Source organism: Aethalodelphis obliquidens, unplaced genomic scaffold, assembly GCF_003676395.1.
Source record: "Aethalodelphis obliquidens isolate GAN/ISIS:26980383/991018 unplaced genomic scaffold, ASM367639v1 scaffold38, whole genome shotgun sequence".
NCBI lineage: Eukaryota > Metazoa > Chordata > Mammalia > Artiodactyla > Delphinidae > Aethalodelphis > Aethalodelphis obliquidens.
Genome location: NW_020837982.1, coordinates 12209942 through 12226653, shown reverse-complemented (window position 1 = coordinate 12226653; position 16712 = coordinate 12209942). Strand labels below are relative to the sequence as shown.

At 41.9% G+C, this 16712-nt stretch overlaps 1 protein-coding gene and 1 pseudogene across 3 annotated transcripts in view; one reads left to right on the top strand and one right to left on the bottom strand.

The window, feature by feature from the left end:
- STX8 (syntaxin 8) overlaps positions 1-16712 on the top strand; it is a 235795-nt gene that overhangs the window by 43447 nt on the left and 175636 nt on the right. For all 3 annotated transcript variants that reach the window (XM_027131051.1, XM_027131052.1, XM_027131054.1), the window contains exon 5: positions 1177-1301. In XM_027131051.1, the coding sequence (XP_026986852.1) occupies positions 1177-1301 (125 nt within the window). The remainder of the gene's footprint in view (positions 1-1176; positions 1302-16712) is intronic.
- Positions 11500-15828, bottom strand: LOC113633069 (ADP-ribosylation factor 1-like; annotated as a pseudogene).

The window sequence follows — 16712 nt, the reverse complement described above, 5'->3', positions numbered from 1 at the left end:
GCTGCGTTGGGTCTTTGTTGCTGCTCACAGGCTCTCTAGTTGTGGCGAGCGAGGGCTACTTTTCGTTGCGGTGCGCGGGCTTCTCATTGCGGTGGCTTCTCTTGTTGCGGAGCACGGGCTTTAGGCACGCGGGCTTCAGTAGTTGTGGCTCACGGGCTCTAGAGCACAGGCTCAGTAGTTGTGGCGCACGGGCTTAGTTGCTCCGTGGCATGTGGGATCCTCCCGGACCAGGGCTCGAACCCGTGTCCCCTGCATTGGCAGGTGGATTCTTACCCACTGCGCCACCAGGGAAGCCCCTCATTACCATCATTTTAAAAATCCTATGAGTCATACTATAGAGTGAGTGGCTGTTCCCATCTGGGTAGAAATGGTCGGGTATGGTTTCATCCACGAGATGCTCCTCACAGTTTGCACAGAATGTGGGCAGGTGGAGGCAGAAGGGGAAATACCTGGAGTGAGAAGGATCCTGTAAACATGGGACTGAGGCCAGAAGTGTGTGTTCTGTGTTCCTGGGCCAGCAAGGAGCCCAATATGTCTCGTGCAGAAGGAGCGTATGGGTTACGAGAGGGAGTCAAGATTAGGATGGATAATTCAGAATTTGTGTTATAAGTGCTATGCTATATTCATAGACTTGGTTTTGAAACCCTGCATGTGTTTCTATCTGAGCAGCCAAATACGAAATAAGAAAGTAAGTGGTCATTTTTAATGCTAGGGGCATTAAAAAACCTGTAGGTTTAATGCTAGGGGCAAAAAAAAACCTGTAGGGGCAACGTTATATCTTCTCGAGAAATAATATTTGTGCCTTTGGTGCCACCTGTGAGACAGACTTTGTCCTAATAGAAAGGCCACTTCCATTTGGCCTTGTGTTTTGAAATTTAAGACCTTCATTTATGATTATTGACTCAGATGTCTCATGGAGGATTAGTAAAACTATTATGCGCTGCCACAGTCTCCTTTACAGGCTGTAATTCTCCTGGGGACCAGGCTTGGGCCTTATTTATCTGCGTATCTCTTCCAGCACTGAACACAGTTGCTGGCATAAACTAAGCATGCAATAAATTGCAGTCGAATTGAATTTTCAAAGCAGGCGAGGCTAGCCCCCTCGGCACTCGTGGGAGTGATTTGCAGCAGAGCTATGCTTTTCGAGTTACGTAACGCCTGTAATCTTGTTCTCAGGTCCAGCCTGATGACTGGAGGGGCCAAGCGAGGAGGACCCAACCCGTGGCTCTTCGAGGAGCCGGAGGAGACCAGAGGCTTGGGTTTTGACGAAATCCGGGAACAGCAGCAGAAAATTATCCAAGGTACTAAATACCCCAAGAGCGCGGGCTCAGAAACATTGTCAGATCTGTTACCATAGCCTTGGGGGTATCCCTCATACCCACTGAAAGTCGGAGGTAAAACTGTTGCTCTTGGAGAGCTCTTGGCGCTTTTGTGCCTCAGGGTACCTGAAGATCAGACAAACGCTGTTGTCCATCCAGGTAGCTCATGGAAGTAGGGATTCTCTCCTGGGAGAAGGACAGAGCAGTTCTGAGTCTGATCAGTCCAGGTGACTCTGAGGCGTGTGCCCCCTCCCTGTTCTCCACGATTGGGGATCATTCTCCAAAGAAAAAGACTCCATTTTCTTCACATATAAGTCAATTTGTTTTATTTTTTACTTTTTAATTTTTTATTGGAGTAAGGTTGCTTTACAATGTTAGTTTCTGCTGTACAAAGAAGTGATTTTGGCTTTTACCTTCAAGTTCATCTTGCCCAGTGGCTTTTAAAACTGCTAATTTCTTCTCGTCGTTAATTTCAGAAGTAACGCCTATTTGTTATACAAAGTTCAAACAATATAGGGATATATAAGGTGAAAAGCTGTATCTATTGTTTCTCCGATCTCAAACTGTAAACAGACTAACAATATATTTCCTCAGGCTTTTTTCTATACATATATACTGTATATTCAGTGTAAGCACACATATATTTTACATAAATGAGATCATGATATAGATAATTCCACAGCTTTTTAAAAAATTTAATACGTGTGATAGACATTTTTCATGTCAGTGTTACAGATGTTCTACTTTTTTAAAAACAGCTTTATGGAGGTGTGGTTGACATCGTAAATAGCACATATGTAAAGTGTATGCTTTAGTAAGTTTTGATACGTGTATACACCTGTGAAACCATCAGTACAGTCCAAGTAATAAACATAATCATTACTCCTGCCAGTTTTCTTCATGTCTGTCTGTAAATCTTACTGTCATCCCTCCCACATCCCCAGATAGCTACTGATCTGCTTTCTGTTGCTATAAATTAGTTTTTTTTTTTTTTCTGTATAAATGGAATCATACAGTATGTGCTCTTCTGTTGGGGATGGGGTGGGGTCTGGCCTCTATCTCAGTGTAACTATTTTAAGGTTCATCCGCGTTGTTCCGTGGATTAGTATTTCATTCTCTTATATTACAGAATAGTATTCCCTTGCATAAATTGACCACAGTCTGCACATCCATTCACCTGTTGGTGCGTATTTTGTATTATACAAATAAAACTGCCATGAACATTCATGTGCAAGTCTTTGTATGGACATACATTTTCATGAATGACTGAGGCGTATGTTTAACTTTATTTTAAACATCTTCATTGGAATATAAGTGCTTTACAATGGTGTTAGTTTCTGCTTTATAACAAAGTGAATCAGCTATACATATACATATATCCTCATTATGTTTAACTTTTAAAGACACTGCCAGACTCATTTCAAAAGTGGTTGTACAATTTTACATCGCCACCAGAAGAATTTGTGTCCCAGTTGCTTCAGATCCTCGCCAAAGAGTGTTACAGAAAGTCTTTTTAATTTGAGACATTCAAGTAGGTGTGTAGTTGCATTTCATCGTGGTGTTAATATGTATTTCCCCAATGACTGAATCTTTGCATGTGCTTATTTGTCATCAGCGTGTCTTCTTCGATGAAGTATGAGTTCAAATTGTTTACCTATTTTTAATTGGGTTGTTCATCTTTTGTTATTGAGTTTTAAGAATTTTATAAAACATATCCTTTTATATGTTTGTCAGATATTTATGTTTTAGAAATATTTTCTCCCCATCTGTGGCTTATATTTTTGGTTTTCTTAACAATGTCCTTTAAAGAGCAGAGGTTCTTAATTTTAATGAAGTCCAATTAGAAATCTTTGACTACCTAAAGCCACAAAGGTTTACTGCCTTTTTTTTTTCCTAGGAGTTTTATAGTTTTAGGTTTTACAATAGGTGTATGGTCTACTTTGAATTGATTTTTTTTAATATAGCAAGATGAAATGCATTTCTTTTTTTTTCATTTGCATATTTATTTGTTCCAGCACCATTTGAAAGAAAAGAGCATCCTTTCTCTACTGAATTACTTTCCTCTTCTTGGAAATCAATTGGCCGTATATGGTGTGGGCCTATTTCTGGACTTTCCGTTCTGATCCATTTGTTTATCTTTACATCAGTGCCACACTGTCTCCATTATTGTATCTTTGCCACAAGTCTTTAAGTCAGGTAGTATAAGTCTTCCAACTTCGTTCTTTTTCAAAATGTGACTGGCTATTCTAGATCTTTTGCATTTCCACATGAATTTCAGAATCTGCTTTCAATTTCTACAAAAAAGCCTCGTGGGCTTTTGATTGGGACTACACTGCATCTTTAATTTGGGGAGAATTGACATCTTAACAATATTGAGTCTTCTGATCCATGAATATGGCATATCTCTCCATTTATTTAGTTCTTTAATTTTTCTCAGCAGTGCTTTGTAGTTTTCACTGTACGTCTTACACATCTTTTATCAGATTTATCCCTAAGTAGTTCATATTTTTTTGTTCTTATTAATGGCATTTATAAATTTCTACTTCTGATTGTGGCTAGTATAAAAATACAATTGATTTTTTGTATACTGACCTTGGATCATGCAGCCTTGCTAATAAACTCACTAATTTATTAACAGCTTTTGGGTAGAATCTATAGGACTTTCTATACAATGGTCAGTGCCATCTGTGGATAAAGACAGTTTTACTTTTTTAAAGACTTTTTTTAAGAGCAGTTTTAAGTACACAGCAAAATTTAGAGGAGGGTACAGAGAGTTCCCATATAACCCCTTTCCCCACACATGCATAGTCTTCCTCCATTATCAACCACCAGAATGGTATATTTGTTATGATGAATTAACCTACATTGATATCCTAATCACCCAAAGTCCATAGTTTATTTTAGGGTTCATTTTTGGTGTTGTGCATTCTATGGTTTGGACAAATATAAAATGACACATCCTTCATTACAACATCATACAGAGTATTTCCACTTCCCTAAAAATCTTCTGTGCCCTGCCTGTTTATCTCTCCCTCCTCCCTCAACCCTTGTCAACCTGTGATCTTTTTACCATCTCCATTGTTTTGCCTTTTCCAGAATATCAGTAGTTAAAATAATACAGTATGTAGACTTCAGATTGGCTTCTTTCACTTAGTATGTGCTTAAGGTTCCTCCATGCCTTTTCAAGGCTTGATAGCTAACTTCTTTTTAGCACTGAATAATATTCCACTCTCCGCTTGGACCAAGTTTGTTTATCCATTCACCTTCTGAAAGACATCTTGATTGTTTCCATATTTGGGCAATTATGAAAAAGCTGCTATAAACATCTATGTGCAGGTTCTTGTGTACATGTAATTTACCAACTCTTTGGATAAATACCAAGGAGTGCGATTGCTAGATCACATGGTAAGAATGTTTAGTTTTGTAAGAAACCACCAAATTGTCTTCGAAAGTGACTGTACCACTTTGCCTCCCCACCAGTGATGAATTGAGAGTTCCTATTGCTCTGCGTCCTTGTCAGCATTTGATGTTGTCAGTTTCCAGGGTTTGGTCATTCTAATAGATGTGTGGTGGTATCTCTTGCTTTAATTTGCATTTCCCTCATGACTTATGATGTGGAGCATCTCTTCATATGCTTATTTGCCATCTGTATGTTTTTTGTTTTTTTGCGGTATGCGGGCCTCTCACTGTTGTGGCCTCTCCTGTTGCGGAGCACAGGCTCTGGACGCGCAGGCTCAGCAGCCGTGGCTCACAGGCCCAGCCGCTCCGCGGCATGAACCCGTGTCCCCTGCATCGGCAGGCGGACTCTCAACCACCGCGCCACCAGGGAAGCCCTGTATTTGTCTTTGGTGAGGTATCTGTTAAGACCTTTGGTCCATTAAGAGTTCTTTGTATATTTTAGGTAACAGTCCTTCATTAGATGTTTCTTGCAAATATTTTCTCCCAGTCTATGATTTGTCTTCTCATTTCCTTGATAGTATCTTTCACAGAGCAGAAGATTTTAATTTTAACGGAGTCCAGCTTATCAATTATTTCTTTCATGGATTGTACCTTTGGTTTTGTATCTAAAAGTCACTGCCAGACTTCTCGTTTCCTGTTCTGCCTGTAAGGACCTTGGAAGTCACCACTCCATGCTAACAATCAGTAATATAATCTGAACAGACTGAAAAAGTCACCAACTCTTCTTGGATCTGTAAGAGAGGAGGGCACAGGGCAAATCACTTCCTGCAAGATTGGAGAGACAGGAGAATATAGGGAGTCACAGCTTACTGGAGCAGAGACTTCTGAGCAGAAGCCAGTGTGGGAACCAGTTGGGTAGGAAAATCTGAACTGTCATTGATGAGTGGCTGGAGGCTCAGTGTGGACAAATCTGAGAATTAAAAACTCCAGGGGACCCAGTCATAGTGGGGTCCTCACAGTTGTGTGAGATTCACCTCTAGGAGCTCTACCAGGTTCTCACAGTAAATACCAGAGAAAAATCCCCTCCTGTTTCTGGTGGAGAGAGGGGAAAAGGAACCATTTTGGAATATGCTAGAGCACTCTGTTCTTAACAAGATTTCATCCTCAGGAGAAACTACTTAACCAGGACCTAACTTGCTAAATTATATTAGTCTAACTGACTTTGGGGAAAGGAAATGCCTAACTCTCTAGCCCACTAGCCATCCTGTCCCACCTAAGTGGCAAGGGGAGGAAAAAACTTTGAAACCCTTGTGACGTTCACAGTCCAGAGACATAGACTCACTAAAGACTGGGACCTAATGATAGGACTGTAGAACACTCCCTTAATGCCCACACTTTACCACACCTTTTACTAAAAGTCTTTTTACAGCAGTACATTTTACCACATACATCCTGTCTAATAAGAAGAAATTACAAGGCAAACCACAAGGCAAAAAAACATAATTTGAGGAGACAGCAAGCATCAGATCCAGACATGCCAGGGATGTTGGAATTATCAGACCAGGAATTTAAAACAATGATTAACATGCTCAGGATTCTAATAGATAAAGTAGATAGCATTGAAGAACAGATGGGCAATGGAAGCAGAGAGGAGGAGCCAAAAAGAAATGCTAGAGGTCAGAAACACTAACAGAAATGAAGAATGCCTTTGATGGCCTTATTAGTAGACTAGACATGGCTGAGGAAAGAATCTCTGAGCTTGAGGATATCTCAATAGAAACCTCAAAAAGTGAAAAGCAATAAGAACAAAGATTGATATAAAACAGAACAAAGTATCCAAGAACACTGGGACAACTGCAAAAGGTGTAGTAGATGTGTAATGGGAGTACCAGAAGGAGAAAAGAGAGGAAAAAACAGAAAAAATATTTGAAACAATGGCTGAGAATTTCCCCCAGGTTAATGGCAGACACCAAACCACAGAGTTAGGAAGCTCAGAGAACACCAAGCAGGATAAATACCAAAACATTTACACCTAGGCCTGTCATTTTCAAAGTACAGAAAATCACAAAGATAAAAAAAAATCCAAAAGAATCTAGAAGTAAAACAACACAAAACAAACAAAAAAGAACCCTTCACTTCTAGAAGAACAAATGTAAAGATGACATCTGACTTCTCAGAAACCATGCAAGCAAGAAAGTGGAGTGCAATCTTTAAAGTGTTGCCAAAAAAACCCTCCAAAACAATCTCATCAATCTAGAATTCTGTACCTTGTGAAATTATCCCTCAAAACTGAAGGAGAAATACTTTCTTAGACAAATGAAAATTGAGGAAATTTGCCAGTAGATCTGCCTTGCAAAATGGTTTAAAGGTTATTTAGAGAGAAGGAAAATAATATAGATTAGAAACTTTCTACATAAAAGCATGAAGAAGGAATGAAGTGATAAGAAAAAAAGTCATTGCCATACTCAAGGTCATCTAGGTTCTCTCCTATGTGATCTTCTAGTAATTTTATAGCTTTGTTTTACTTTTAGATTTATGATTATTTTGAATTTTTGTCAAGAATGTAGGGTCTAGATTCATTTTTTCGCATGTGAATGTCCAGTTGTTCCAGCAACATTTGTTGAAAGACTGTCTTTACTTTGTTGTGTTTTCTTTGCTGTTTTATCAAAGATTGTTGACTGTATTTATAAGGGTCTGTTTCTCGGCTCTCTGTTCTGTTCCATTGACCAGTACCACACAGTTTTGATTACTATAGCTTTATAGTAAATCTTGAAGTTGAGTAGTGTCAGCCTTCTAACTTTGTTCTTCTCCTTCAATATTGTGTAAGCTCTTCTGGGTCTTTTGCCTCTCCATATAAATTTTAGGATCAGTTGATATACACAAAATAACTTGCTGGGATTTTGATTGAAATTGTGTTGAGTCTATAGATCAAGTTGGGAAGAACTGATACCTTGACAATATTGAGTGTTTCTATGCATGAATATGGAATATTTCTCCATTTATCTAGTTCTTTGCTTCCATTCATCAGTTTTGTAGTTTTTTTCATTTAGATCTTGTACATATTTTGTTTGATTTATACCTAAGTATTTCACTTTTGGGAGTGCTAATGTAAGTTGTTTTGTGTTTTTAATTTCAAATTCCACCTATTCGTTGCTGGTATGTAGGGAAGAGATTGACTTTTGTATATTAACCTTGTATCCTGCAACCTTGCTATAATGGCTTTTTAGTTCCTGGAGATTTTTTGTCAGTTCTTTTGGATTTTTTACTTAGGTGATCATATAACCTGCAAATGAAGTTTTCTTTTCTTCCCAATCTGTATGCCTTTTCTTTTCGGATTGCATTAGCTAGAACTTCTAGTACAAGGCTGGAAAGAAGTGGCGAGAAGGGACATCCTTGTCTTTTACCTGACCTTAGTGGGAAAGCTTTGAGTTTCACATCATTAAGTATGTTGTTAGCTGTGGGGGTTTTTGTTTTTGTTTCTGTTTTTGGCTGCATTGCATCTTTGTTGCTGTGATCGGGCTTTCTGTAGTTGTGGCGAGTCGGGGCTACTCTTTGTTGCGGTACGTGGGCTTCTTATTGCGGTGGCTCCTCTTGTTGCGGAGCATGCGCTCTAGGCACGTGGGCTTCAGTAGTTGTGGCACGAGGGCTCAGTAGTCATGGCTCACAGGCTCTAGAGTGCATGCTCAGTAGTTGTGGTGCATGGGCTTAGTTGCTCCACGGCATGTGAGATCTTCCCGGACCAGGGCTTGAACCCATGTCCCCTGCATTGGTAGGCAGATTCTTAACCACTGCGCCACCAGGGAAGTCTAGCTGTGGGGGTTTTGTAGGTATGAAGTTGAGGAGTTTCCTCTCTATTCCTAGTTTACTGAGAGTTTTTATTAGTAAGGGACGTTGGATTTTGTCTGATATGTTTTCTGCATCTGGTGATACGATCATGTGATTTTTCTTGTTTATCCTGAAATCCTACGTGTTGGTCCATGGTTTCACCCATTAGCTGTAAACAATACATCTGTGTCCTAAAAAGCACCACATGTCATAGCTGATGGTTGATGGGGAAATTCCTTTGATGTGGTACAATTTTGATGAGATGATTTTGGAGACATGAGGATGCCTTAATGACACTGATTTGTCATGGTTGCAGCATTTGAACTTGTTGTATAAAAAGGAAATCTGTAGGTCTATAACCTGGCAATGTTTTATAACCCTGTATATTAAAGATGGCTTTCTCATAAAATCCTGAACCGCACAGCCCTATGGTCAAACATTTGTGACGTTTGTGCCTCTGCTTTTAAAGGTGCTGTGATGGACAGTTGGCATGCCAGGGTTCGAGAAGAGTGGATGGTTTGAAGTGCTTGCACATACCTGTGCAAAATCAACTGGCTGCCTCTGTTCCTATTTTACTGTAAATTTTATGGTACTGTTCCTGTTGCATTCTCCAGGGAACTTCTCTGTAGACAAACACCCCACACACACTGCCCCCGCAAGTGGTGGAGATGCTGGTGTCTGAGTTTCCTGGTGTATCCAGGAAATCATTTTAAATCAACTATACTCCAATAAAAATTAATTTTTAAAAGTTGCCAGAAATGAAAAAGTGGACATCACTGCTGTTTACGATGATGTGTTTCTGCTTGCTTTTTCATTTCTGATTTTAGTTGTTTGTGTCCTTTCTTTTTTTTCATAGTTGGCCTGACCAGGGGCTTATTGAACTTACTGATCTTTTCAGAGAACCAGCTTTGGTTTCATTGATTTTTTTTTCTCTCTTGATTTCCTGTTTTCAGTGTCATTGATTTCTGCTCTAATTCTTAATATTTCTTTCCTTCTGCTTATTTTGGATTTAATTTGCTCTTTTTCTAGTTTCCTGAGGTGGGAACTTAGACTATTGATCTTAGATCTTTCTTCTTGTCTAATATATGCATTTGCTGCTATAAATTCTCCTCTATGCACTGCTTTTGTTGTATCATAAATTTTGATAAGTTGTGTTTTCATTTTCATTTAGTTCAAAATATTTTTAAAGTTCTTTTGAGACTTCTTTGATCATGTGTTATTTAGAAATGTTGTTTAATGTCTACGTATTTGGGAATTTTCCAGCTATCTTTCTGTTGTTGATTTCTAGCTCAATTCCGTTGTATTCCAAGAGCAGAACTGTATGATTTCTGTTCTTTTAAATTTATTAAGGTATGTTTTATGGCCAAGAATGTGGTCTATCTTGGTGAATGTTCCATGTGAGCTTGAGAAAAATGTGTATTCTACTGTTGTTGGATAAAACAGTCTGTAGATGTCCATTACATCAGCTGATTGATAGTGGTGTTGAGTTTAACTATGCCTGCTAGATCTGTCCATTTCTGATAGAGGGGTGTAGAAGTCTCCAGCTATGATGGTGGATTTATCTCTTCCTCCTTGCATCTCTATCAGTTTTTCGTCTCATGTAGTTTGCTCTGTTAGGTGCATACACATTAAGGATTGTTATGTCATTTTGGAGAATTGACCCCCTTATCATTACATAATACTCTTTAACCCTGATAACTTTACTTGCTTTGAAGTCTGCTCTGTCTGAAATTAATATGGCAACTCCTGCTTTCTTTTGATGACTGTTAGTATGGCTTATCTTTCTCCATCTATTTACCTTTATTTTTTTTAATAGTTAAGAGATTTTATTCTAATAGCTGTAATTACACTGCTTGCTTGTCAAAATGAAAACTGAAAACTATACGAAACAGTTGATTACTAATTGTGTATTGAAAGCAGTAAGAGGTTCTGCAACACCAAAGTAAAGCAGTTCTGAGGTTTTCCACAAGGTAAAGGTTAACAGCTCCAGCTTCTTTAGTGTTTATCAAAATACAAAAGAAAAAAGTAGAGGTTATTTTCAATGGCAAATCTGACCCTTGCAGGCTGAGGGAGTGAAAGCACTGGGGCTCTGAGGGGCTGGGGTTCAAGGATGACCACCTGTGCTCATGCTGGTGGAACCCCAGAGAGCCCGGAGCAGGCAAGCAAGGAGAGACGGCAGGGCTCCTGCTCCAACCAGAGCGTTCCAGCCAAAGTGCCCATGCTGACCCAAGAAAGGCTGGGGTTCCTCCAAGGGGTCTGAGAGAAGTGGCTGCAGCCTCCAGCCCATCTCCTGGGTGGCCATGTGAGCACAAATGCTATGTGGTGTGGGATGACCCGAGACGGAGCAAATCACAGGGACCTTACTGTGACCATGCAGAATGGATCATGGCTGGTTCTGCCCCACTTCACATTCCCAACAGGAGATAGACCACTGGTGGACTGGACTCAGGCCATTACTACAGAACCTACACTAGGCACATTTCTCCCTTCTGTGTGTTCGAGTGTTCTCCTTATCTTGTAACTATTTTAAAAAATGCACCGAGTTTGGGTTAAAAACCAACCACCAAAATGGATCTCAACACAGATCTAAAGCCCAAGAGGAGGAGCGTCCGGCTCATCTGCAACAGCGACCCCTGGATGACCCGTGTGCCTAAAATCCCTTCTCAGTACTAAACAGTGGGTTGATTTTCTTTTTACAATAAAAAAAAAAAAACAAAAAACTGAGTAATATTGCATAGGAGTACCAGAAACTGCCTCACTGGAGACAAAAACTATTTAGATTAAATAAAAACCCAGTTGCAGGCAGCGTCTGCACATGTACAGCACGGTGAAGCACACCGTGACCGACCAGCATGGAGACGGCTTCTGGCACTCACACCCCAGGGGCACATTTGCCCCATGAGAGTAAAGCGAGGGTCGGAGGAGGGAGTGAACGGGGAGGAGAGAGGAGTACAGCTCACTCCTGGTTCTGGAGCTGATTGGACAGCCAGTCCAGTCCCTCATAGAGCCCGTCCCCACTGGTGGCACAGGTGGCCTGAGTGTACCAGTTCCTGTGCCTCAGAGTGTAGACCCAGCTTGTCCGTGACCTCAGCTGCGTTCGTGGCATTGGGGAGGTCCTGTTTGTTAGCCAACACGAGCAGAACAGTGTCCCTGAGCTCGTCTGCTGCCAGCATCCTCGTAAGCTCCTCTCGGGCCTCGTTCACAGGCTCCTCGTCTTTGCTATCAGCCACAAAGGTGAGACCTTGTAGGGCTTCCCTGGTGGCGCAGTGGTTGAGAGTCCGCCTGCCGATGCAGGGGACACGGGTTCGTGCCCCGGTCCGGGAAGATCCCACATGCGCAGAGCGGCTGGGCGCGTGAGCCATGGCCGCTGAGCCTGCGCGTCCGGAGCCTGTACTCCGTGTACCGCAAAAAAAAAAAAAAAAAAAAAGGTGAGACCTTGTGCGTTCTGGAAGCAGGGGCACACGGAGGCTGGATCTTGTCCTGGCTGCCCACGTCCCACACAGTGAAGCTGATGTGCTCGTATTCCACGGTTTCCACGTTGAAGCCTGTAGTGGGAATGGCGGTCACGATTTCACCCAGCTTCAGTTTGTACAGGATGGTGGTCTTTCCCGCAGCATCTAGGCCCACCATGAGAATAGGCGTCTCTTTTTTGCCAGAAAGGCCCTTGAAGAGGTTTGCAAAAATATGCCCTGTGCTGTAGACTGGTGGGAGCAACACTGGGCACAGAAGCCCTTGGCGGCCGTGGCGCAGCTGCTGCTCGAAGGCAGGCATTGGTTTCGCTCCCACTCCGTCCATTTACTTTTAATCCGTATATTTCTTTATATTTAAAGTGAGGTTCTTATAGACCAGCTATAGTTGACTCTTGTTTTTTGATCCACTCCGACCGTCTTTGTCTTTTAATTGGTGTGGTTTTACTTCTTCTTTTCAATCTGGATGTCTTTTTTCTTTCTTGCCTTATTACACTTGCTACAACCTCCAGTACAATGTAGGAATTATGAGAGCAGACATCCTTGCCTGGTTTCTAATCTTATGGAGGAAGTATTCATGTGAAAGCCAGATGTGAGTTTTTCTTTGTTCAGTTACTAGATATTTCTTTCTAAAAATATTCTTGAGATTTTTTTGTTGTTATTGTTGGCTGGGATGCAGTTACTTGGGTCTTGCTTTGTCAGGTGGACCACAGCAGTGTTTATTTTAGAGTAAGGGTCAGCAAACCATGACCTATGGGCCACATCTGGCCCACCACCTGTTTTTATATGGTCTGCAAGGTAAAAATGGCTTTTCCATTTTTACATGGTTGAAAAGGGGCAAAGAATATTTCATGACTTGTAAAGACTGTATAATATACAAAGGTTAGTGTCCATAAATAAAGTTTTATGGAAACACAACCATGCTCATTCATTTATTAGTTATGGATGCTTTCCTGTGACAATGGCAGGGTTGGGTAGCTGCACAGGAGACCATATGAACCAGAAAGCCTAAAATACTTGCTCTCTTGCCCTTGATAGAAAATGTTTGCAGACTCCAGTCAAGAGGTGATTTCCCTCACTTCTGTGCCAGAGCCATTCTGCGTACCCTCTCTGATGCCCTTTGAATTATGAGGTGACCTGGTGGGTAGGGATAGGAATTACGTGTGCAATTCCTGTGAGCTCAGAGACTTATTCCTTCTAAGGCTTTCAGGTGGTTCTTTCCCCAGCCTTAATTTCCTCACACATCTGCCCTGATCAACACTCACCTGAAGTCTCAGGGTGGACCCTGTGCAAATCTCCAGCATTCTCTCTCTGTGCAGCTCTCTGGTACTGTGGCCTACGTACTGTAGCCACCTGGACCTGTTTTTTGCATTCTTAATTCGGGGAGACTGCTGGGCTCTACCTGGGGTCTGCCTTCCCCACACCATAGCCTGGGAACTCTCAAGGCGATGGTGTGGGGCAGAGAGCTCCTCTCATCTGTTTCCCATGTCTCGGGGACCACTGTCCTTCATTTCCTCATGTCTGCATCTTGAAACTGTTGTTTTGTATATTTTGCCTGTGGTTTTGTTTTGTTCTCCAGTTGTTTGGGGCCAGAAGTAAATCTGGTCCCTGTCAGTCCCTCTTGGCTAGAAGCAGAAGTCTAACTCTGTTTTGAACTCCCTTTTCACAGTGAAAGTATCTAGTGAAGGAAGCACTGTTCCTCCCAGGTCACTCTAACTCTACGTATTTCACCCGTTTTCGGAAGTAAAGTGAAGAAATTAAGAACAAGGCCGATTTTACGTTTCAGGATTCATGGTTCCTGAAAGGAATGTCTTACTAGCCGGTACTAATGAATTTTCTGGGCATGGTTGCTTTGTACCAAGAAAAACTTTTCAGTCAGGAAAAGTATCCCTGCCCCCGAGGAGGTGCCTCATTCAGAGATTGCTGTAGGCTAGGTGTGAGAGGACGCCACGTGCAAGTGTTTGTATTGTCTCCAAAACCGAGAGCACCCTTACTGAGATGCCCACCCTTTGGAAGCCGGCTGGCTTTTGGGGTTTGGTGGGGGGGGAGTAAAGGAATGGAGGGAGAAAAGCAGCATATATTATAGGTCAGGATGTTTCTCTACTCTTCCCTTTGTGTTTTGAAATGCTCTATCCGCACCCCTGCCCCTTGATTTCCTAGCAAGCGGTTTTTCAGGGATAAACACAAAAATGGAAGTCATCTTTACACGAAACCCTCATTAGTCTTTTCTCTGCCCCAGGAACCTTGGTGATGCGCTGAGGTTACCATGGCTTTGCTTCCTGGCCAGGTCCCGCACTGGAAAAAAATACACAACCACAGAGCGTCGCTTCTGACTTCCTTTTGCCCGTGGAATCTGTTAGCCTTTCTGTACTTCCGTTGACCTTTAGAAAACACTTGGAAAATCATCCTGAATAACAGTTTTTTTGGTAGAGCTTAGACTCGAAGCAATGAATGCCTTCCTTCCCTGACCCGGAAGCTAGGCCTCGTTACAGCCAGTTAGCCGGCCTCAGCTTCTGTGCTCCCTAAGCCATAATTTGAGGCGCGAAGGGACGTTCAGCAGAAGATGGGTGAGGTGATGACAATAACTGGATCACACCAAAAATCCCTGTGAGAGGGACTTCCCTGGCGGTCCGGGGGTGAGGACCCGGCGCTTCCACTGCTGGGGCCTGGGGTTCAATCCCTGGTCGGGGAACTAAGATCCTGTAAGCTGTGCGTTGCGGCCCAAAAAAAAAAAAAAAAAAATCCCCGTGCTAAAACAAGGGGAGGTGCTTTTTTGGTCAGTACAGACCCGTTTCTGAGTCAGCTGGCGGGTGGCAAACATTGGAGAATTGTTCTACCTCTCCCCAGGAAGTCTCTGTCGCTCGGGCTTCTTAATTAGTTCCAACTATTCTTGCCGTAGTCTATAGACGTTCTTTCTAGATTCTGACAGAAAGTTGTGCATTGGTTCTCGGTTTCTGTGTTCTTAGGTCTCTAAGTATTTTCATAGATATAGCGGTGGGGAAGGTGGCCGGTCGGGCTGCGTTGTACCCCGGCACGTCTAAGCAACTCATCTTTGAACACTTGCAATCATAACCTCCCAGATTTTTCAAGATAACCTTTCTTGCAGCTGTCACCTAGACCAACATTCCTTCCCCCTCAGATCTTAAAAACATCTGTTCCTAGAACTTGCTCTAAGCGTCTTTCCAATATAGTGATTATCTTTACCCAGCTTGACCTTATCTACTTCCCCTTCTTCAAGGAGAGCTCCTATATATCACATGTGGGAATTTCCATCCCTCCTCTCTGGGCACTGGACAACACAGCATCAGCTACTTTTTCTATTATCTAAACTCAGAGAGCTGTCTACTATTAACGAGGAGTCCTTCCATATATGTGTAGCAGAGACTGTATTTCTTCCTTCTACAGACCTAGAGGGTCTTCTGTGGTCATTCCTTGGTTTAAACGCCTTTATTAAATACTTGCTCTGTACCACCAGTTGGGCAAAACCATAGGAAAAGAAGCCCCAGCCCCAGCCCTTGGGGCTCTTGTCATGTGCTCAGTCGGGGGCCTGAGGTTGCAGTTCTTAAGAATGTTCCTTGGTTTTATTTACTTGTTAAAATGTTGGTAACTTGTTGCTTTTGACAGTTTCAAACATATGAAAGTGGAGAAAGTAAGATAATGATTCCGTCTTACCCATCACTTGTTTCAGCAATTATCAACCCATAGCCCATCTCGTTTCATCTCTATGTCTACCCACCTACCCATCCCTGGATTGTTTTTGAAGCAGATCCTAGACACTGTACAATTTCATTGGTGAATATTCCAGAATATAACTCTAAAGCATGTCTGCAAAAGATAAGGACTGTTTTTTAAAAACAAAAACATAACCACCATGCCATTATTACCCTTAATAAGTTAACAATTCTTAATCTGAACACCGACTGGATATTTGATTTCCCTGATTGTCCCATGATGGGTTTTTTTTCAGGTTGTTCAATTCAGGATCTGAATATGGTCTGAACATTGCAACTAATTGTTGTGTCCCTTAAGTTTCTTTTTTTTTTTCTTTTTTTTTTTTTTTTTTTTTGCGGTACGCGGGCCTCTCACTGTTGTGGCCTCTCCCGTTGCGGAGCACAGGCTCCGCACGCGCAGGCTCAGCGGCCATGGCTCATGGGCCCAGCCGCTCCGCGGCACGTGGGATCTTCCCGGACCGGGGCACGAACCCGCATCCGCTGCATCGGCAGGCGGGCCCTCAACCACTGCGCCACCAGGGAAGCCCCCCTTAAGTTTCTTTAGTAGGTAGGTGCCTTTGCCAACTCTTTTTTTCTTTGCTGTTTCTTTGTTGACAAAACAAGGGCATTTGCCCTATAGTTTCCCACTATCTAGAATTGCTGTTTGTATCCACACACATTGTTTAATGTGTCCCTCTGTCCCACATATTTTCTGTAAATTGGTAGTTAGATTCAGTGGCTTGATCAGAATGACGTCTGTTACTTTCGACAAGAATACATTATGATGACTGTCCCTTTATTTTTAATCTACAGCCACCAGATTGTCCTCCCACAATTACATGGTATTTAGTTAGAAGATGGTTTTTCTGCATGTCTTAAGATAGGAAGTAGTCAAACACCTAACTGTTCTGAAGCGATTTTTCAAAAAATGTTTGTATTGGTTTTCTACTGCTGCTATAATAAATTAGCACAGACTTAGGGACTTAAAATAC